This window comes from Pteropus medius, unplaced genomic scaffold (assembly GCF_902729225.1).
Source record: "Pteropus medius unplaced genomic scaffold, Ma_sr-lr_union100, whole genome shotgun sequence".
Taxonomy (NCBI): domain Eukaryota; kingdom Metazoa; phylum Chordata; class Mammalia; order Chiroptera; family Pteropodidae; genus Pteropus; species Pteropus medius.
In genome coordinates, this window is record NW_024349225.1 from 16,216,596 (window position 1) to 16,222,990 (window position 6,395).

Below are 6,395 nucleotides of genomic sequence, written 5' to 3' on the forward strand. Positions count from 1 at the left end.
ACACAATATAAGCACACAGCCACCTCACGGCAGGGGCGATTACACTTCAGATAACAACGCTCCTTCAAATTTTACTCCTCCGCCATAGAGTTGCTCGTCAAAATAGGAAAAGAAATAACATTTAAAAAAGAAAGCGCTGTGCTGATTCGGTTCCCATTGTTTCCCCCTGCGAGAGGGAGAAAAACAAAAAACCCCAAGAAAGGAAAAGAAAAGGCTGCATCTCACCTGGCCTGCGCCTCGTCCAAACTCTGGTCGGTGATGGTCATGATCTGCTGGAGGATGTCCCCGATGTCCTGCTTCCTGCCGCCCTCCCCCTCGGTCCCCGCGGCCCCGTCCTGCAAGTGCTGGGACAGGCCGGGGTGCCCGGCCATGCCGACCCCCGCGTGGGCGTGCATCAGCCTGGGCTGCTCGTCCATCTCCGAGCAGCGCAGCCCGGCTCCGGGAAGCACCAGGCTTTTATCCGTCAAGCTGTCTTCAAATCCTTTTCAGGATAAACAGAGCAGGGGGGAAAAGAAGACCAAAAGAAAAAAAAAAATCCCTTTGCCTCTTTGCAGGGTGGTGGGAGGATGGGGAGTGGGGAGGGGTTGCGGGGTGAGGGTGGGGAGGAGGGCCGGTGGGGAAGGGTGTTGACTCCAAAAAGCAAGGAAAATAAACCACCTTCCCACTGGCCGACAAGAAATCAGAGCTGGCGTGGGTTCGTGCGGTCCGGTGTCCTCGGCGAGGCAGGAATGGGCTCCCGGCGCTTAAATCTGGGGCTTAATCCTTTCGCAAATATGCACGGATCGGGAGAAAGGAGAGCGAGCCAGGCAGCGGGATTGCAATGCAAACTTTCCCCCCGCCCCCCGCGGCCCCCACCCCCACTCCGGGCCGGAGTGATCTCAAAGGGGGTGGGCTGTGCCAGAGCCGATCCCCCGGCCGCGGCGCAGGCAGAGCACGGGCTCGCTCCTCCTCCGGCTCTGCAAACTCCAGCGGCCCCGCCAGCCTCCTGCTTTTGTTTAGCTCGGGCTCAGGACTCCAGAAACACACACAGAAAAACCACAGCCTCGGAGGAGGAGGAGCTGGAGGAGAAGGAGGAGAGAGGAGGGGGCCGCGGAGGGGGAGGGGCGGGCGAGAGCAGGGGGAGGGCCCTGGAGCCACGCCCCCTTCCACGATTGGCCCTTCGCGAGAACACGGGCCACGCCCCCTTTCCTTGATTGGCCACCGGAGAGAAGACGGTCCCTCCTCCCCCGCTTTCCTGCCTGCGCCTCCTCTTGGGCCTCCTTGGGCTCCTCCTCGCCCGGCGCCCTGTCAATCAGGGTTCAGAGGTGGGCCGGGAAGTAGGCCGAGCTAACACCCTGTCTCCGGTCCTTAAAGGTGCAATGGTGCCCTGGGCCCTGCTCACTGCCCACCCCCACTGTTCTTGCCTGCCTCTCCCGGGTCCTGTCCCCGAGAGAAACGTGTCTACTTGAATGCAAACGGATAAAATTAACACGAAAGACACAGACGGTGTGGGTTTCTCCCCCACACTCCTGTTTTTCTTTTGCTGTAACGTTGCCATTTAAAACTTGATCCTTTTAAATCCCCAGACCTCAGGCAAACTATTGAGAGCAGAAGTTTGTCAGCACAGAGTAGCTGTGAAACACAATAGAGCTGTTAACATCATTAAAAATGATCCCTAATAAACAGCAAATGTAATAGATTTTTTTAAAATCACAGTAGAGTTAAAAGGAATGTCGAACTGTGACATTTTTGTTGTATGAAAACTAAATTATGGAGTATGAAACTAAATAATGCTGAAAAAAGAGATTAATAAATAAGTTCACCAAATGAAACGAATTCAACATATCTCTCCCTTCCCCCCTGAGGGAAATTAGTTATTTGGCTTAAATACGTAATAAAGAAATGCATTATCACAGCCTGGTTCTAGTTTTTAATATAGTCTAATAAGCATTATTAACTGGGATAAGAAGGAAACTGACATTTATTGAATGCCTACTATGCACCAAGTAATTTACATGAGTTATTTTACTTAATCCCCAAGACATCTCTATGAGTTACAGATTATTATTTCCATTTTATAGAGCGGAACTCAGAAAGGTTAAATAATTTGTCCAAGGTCCCACCGTTATTAAGAGTCAAAGCTGGAATTCAAACCCACGTGTGGCTCTTTCCCAAAGCCTGGAGTTTCGACTCTATGACCCGCCTTGATCTAACAAAAATACGTGACTAGCGTAAAAATTAGTTATGTACTTAGTTATGTACATATTTCTCATCTTTTTGAAAAGAGACTTAAGGTACTTAAAGTGATACATATGCAAACAAGATGACTCAAATTTAAAATGAGTAAGAAAGAATGAAAACAAATTAAATAGAATCAGGAAAAAAACTTTTAATACACTCATAGCTAAAGTCCAATACTATTGTTGCTCCAGGCAGACCATGAATTTGCCTCTAGTCTTTTCATTAGGCAAGGTGAGAGGGGAAACCTGCCTGGGTACACAAGTACAACAGCCTTAAGATAAAACAGCAGGAAAAGCCCAGAACATTTTGGAATACAATGTACTCTGCTGTGCAGCCAGCCCTCTTCCTGGTGCCGGTGCAGCCGAAGGAAACGCATCGCGCCACTGCCGACTGCAGGATACCCAACCTGCAAAATGAAACGGAGCCTTGCCAGGTACTTCGAGATCCTCAAATAAAATGCTATTCTTTTAATCAGTCCAACCTCCTTCCAATTATTACGAAAAAGTTTGGCAAGATAAGGGGCACTTAGAAAGGATTTCAAAACAGTTCTTAACAAGCAACTTGGCACTTATTGGCATGAGGGCATGCAGTAGGAAGTAGTAATTGTAATTACGATGTCATATTACTTCATAACCACTGTTTTATTCACATACTCTTACTCGTAAACTGTTTTTTTAATCAACACTAATAAAAAGTTGAGTATAAAACTACATCCTCAAATCACACATCAATCATACGGCGTGTGAATCAGCATATTTCTTACAATGATGAAGTTATCACATCTTAAAGCATGAAAAGAAGTTAACCCGGAGCCTATAAGAAAGCAGTTTGTGAGCAAGCAATTCTAACTGAAAATCTAGGAAAAGTTCTCCAGGCAAAGTAACGGAAAAGGTACCACGCATAACGGAAGGTCACCATCACCTAGGGACATTTTAGTAGGGAAATAAGAGAGGTACACAACAATACTAATGAGAGTTAGTATTTATCAAGTGCCTTACAATGATTACATGTTATAGTCAAAGTTCACTGTTCAATACCACAATTGTCTGGCCTCGATACCTATGCTTTTAATTATTACCCTATAGTGTTGCCAAAATACGTTTCAGTGCATAATAAATGCTGTAGGAGGAACAGTCTGCCTTAAGGATCCCAGAGAGAATGAGAAAAGGGGTCGCCCCGTTAGAGTGATGAGCGGCAGAGTCTGAGGTGCGTCTCCAGGACGGGCCGTATCTGGAAGGCAGGGCATCTCCCCAGGCACGACGGAGAGGGTTAGAGAGGTACGCTTGTGAGGACGTGGGGCACAGCATTCGAGCTTTATTTGGCAAACGCCAAGGAGCCACTGAGGAAAGCGATTTGTTTGTTTTAAGCAGGGGAAGCAGAAAAGTAGGTTTTTAGGAAGAACGATCTGGTCGCCCAGCACGAAATCTTCTGAGAAGAGGAGACAAATAAAGAAGACGAATTAGGAAGGTGCCAGGAGAGATGCAAAGGAGAGGACGACCGTGCGGGGCGCTGGGGAGGAAGGGCCGGCGGGACTCAGCTGAGCGTGTGGGCGGGGCTGAGCGTGTGGGCGGGGCTGAGAGCGTGGGCGGGGCTGAGCGTGTGGGCGGGGCTGAGCGCGTGGCAGGGAGGCGAAGAGCTGCCTCGCGAGGCTGAGGCCGTGGCCATAACGGAATACCAAGACAGACGCGGAAACGCTTTGCTCAGTGCCCATTACGTTTCAGACTGTGTGTATGTGGCCACTCGGTTCTAACAATTTGACACTTTATTTTAACAACTCCCTTGCGAGGTTATAATCTCCACTTTGCAGATGAAGAAACCAAGGTTCCGAGAAGCTTGACAAAGCTTGAATTCCTTGACAAAGAATGGATTCAAAAACTCTTATTTTAAATACATCGCAGAGAATAAAGGAAGTTAGGAGGAGCGGCTACCATAGGTGACATAGAATAAAAATTAGAATCTTCTTCCATTTGCATTAAGGAACTTCTAAAAATAGATTCTGCGGGGGGAACCCCCCCAGAACCCCGGCCATACCGTGGGCTGTGACGGTGGGTGGAGGATGCTTTCCTGTACCTTCCACAGCTTGGCAGCGCTCGAATCCCATAGAGATTTAACAAAGACGTGTTGAATGAATGATGCCAGCAACCACACGCGCTGCATTTCTTCAGGATAATAACTCGACGCCACTGACTCATGCTTCAAGGACGAGTCGTTACCAAAATTTGACCAACTAGCAAAGTAACGCCCAATCCAACGACATTCTAATGCCTACGAAGTCGCCTCACCGTGTTCACCTCTGTGTCAGGCCTTCGCTTACTCTGAGGGTTGTCATCCACACTGCATGAGGAGCCGAGCAGCACGCACCGGCTTCCTCGTCACGACACGCAGAGCTGGGTGCAAGAACATGCGAGGAGCCCAGCCCATTCTCAGCAAACGTCATGGTGGCAAAGGGACGGGTCCCCTGGCATGGTCACCACCACGTGGTTCTCTGTCATCCAGCAGACGCTCACCTATTCATCTTCCTGGTTATCTCTGATTCGGTCGTCGTCTTCTACGGGGAAAGGGACCGTCCTCGCCCAGAGAATCAGGGCCAGGGTTCGGAACCAAAGGGCACGTGACACAGCTGGTGGCAGCGGGGCCCCTGCCCCAGGGCTCGTGTCCTTCTCCTGCCCTCCCTCCTTGCTCCCCGTCAAAGCTTCCGCCCTTTTCTTGACCCGTTCCCTTGTTCTTCCTTTTCTGTCCCCTCCCAGCGTGGTCCTGTGTCCAGGCCTCACTGGGCAGCTTCGAAGCGGTGTTGCGCCCACCGCCCTGCACGTAGCACTGAAGTCCTGTGTCAGAGCAGGGGCTCTCACCCCGGGGCCCATCAGGGAGCTCGGGGCTTCCGTGAGCCCTCGGGGCTGGACACAGAACCTGGCAGCACGTGCGACTTTGCGTTATTCTCAGAGCAGCGTCGGGTCCTTTGTTTATCGGCATCTCAAGGGATTTCAAGACCCGAAGAGGTAACACCCACTGCCTTGGATTGTGGAGTAAGACAAAACGGGCGATGTGCCACCTAGGAAGACCAGGTGCTATAGGTTAAAAAGATGAAAAAATAAGGATTGTAAGCTGACAAGGTCCTTGCGATCTGTGAGGTCAACCAAGGGTTGCCTCGCCTAAAAAAAGAAAAAAATGGGCCGATGGGACATGGAGCCGGAGAGCTGACATCAAACAGGGGAAGGAGCTTTCTCTGAAGCGACTTTTGGGGGTTGGCCCTGCGTGATGAGAAGCCAGACACGGCTAAGTCCTGCGAAAGACAACCGGGAAGGCGGGGTGCAGAGGAGCGGGTGGCATTCGCAATGGTCTTGAGCTCGGGCTGGAACTTGAGGGAAAGAAAACCAGAGAGACCTGGAGAGCGACAAAGAGAAAAAGTACACGGAGACGGAGTCGGAGAGGAAAGCAGAGGCCAGATGACAAGGGGGCTTTCGGGCCGCGGTCGGGACTGCGGATTCCGCCAGCTGCGTGTGGAATCTCCTGCAGCGTGCCAAGCAGGCCCTAACGCTGAGTACCGAGGCAACAGATATTTTGTGCTGACATATTGTACGCCAGGCACTGCCCAGTCACTGGCGAAAATGCCATTAGTGAGTATGTCAGGCGCGGTCCCCGCTCTCAGGGTACTGACATTCTAATGACACGTGTCGAACCGACGCTCGCAGGAACAAGCGCGCCCTGGGCACGGTGAGTTCTACAAAGAAGAGGAAGTGGAAAGGTGTGGTAGAAAGTGACCTGGCTGCTGTAGACTGAGCGGCACGGAGGACATTTGAGCTCCGACGTGGATGGTCAGGCGAAGCCGTGTGGGGCCGGGCGGGAGAGACAGCCATCACCATGGCTCCCAGTGAGGAAGGAGTGTGCCCGGGATGTCGGAGAGACGAGAACTCAAGCCCAGTCGGCAGGAGGGGAGGACGGCATGAAATCGCAGTCAACGGGCAGGTGAGTCTCAGGTGAGCACAGGAGACGGCACTGGAGGGGTTTAAACAGGATGCTTTAGTCCGTCCGGGATGCTATAACAAAATGCCACAGACTGGGGGGCTTACAAATAACAAGTTTCTTTCCAACAGTTCTGGAGCTGGAAGTCCAAGATCAAGGCGCCCCCCGTCCCTGCGTCTGGTGAGAGCGTACCTCCTGCTTTGTCTCCTCGCTGG

General features: G+C 51.1%; 1 protein-coding gene across 1 annotated transcript in view; it reads right to left on the reverse strand.

Moving 5' to 3' along the window:
• Window positions 1-804, reverse strand: part of PBX1 (PBX homeobox 1) — a 214,292-nt gene extending 213,488 nt beyond the window's left edge. The window contains exon 1 of the mRNA XM_039881124.1: window positions 226-804. Coding sequence (XP_039737058.1) covers window positions 226-416 — 191 coding nt within the window. The 5' untranslated portion in view covers window positions 417-804. The remainder of the gene's footprint in view (window positions 1-225) is intronic.
• Between the last annotated feature and the right edge of the window lie 5,591 nt (window positions 805-6,395).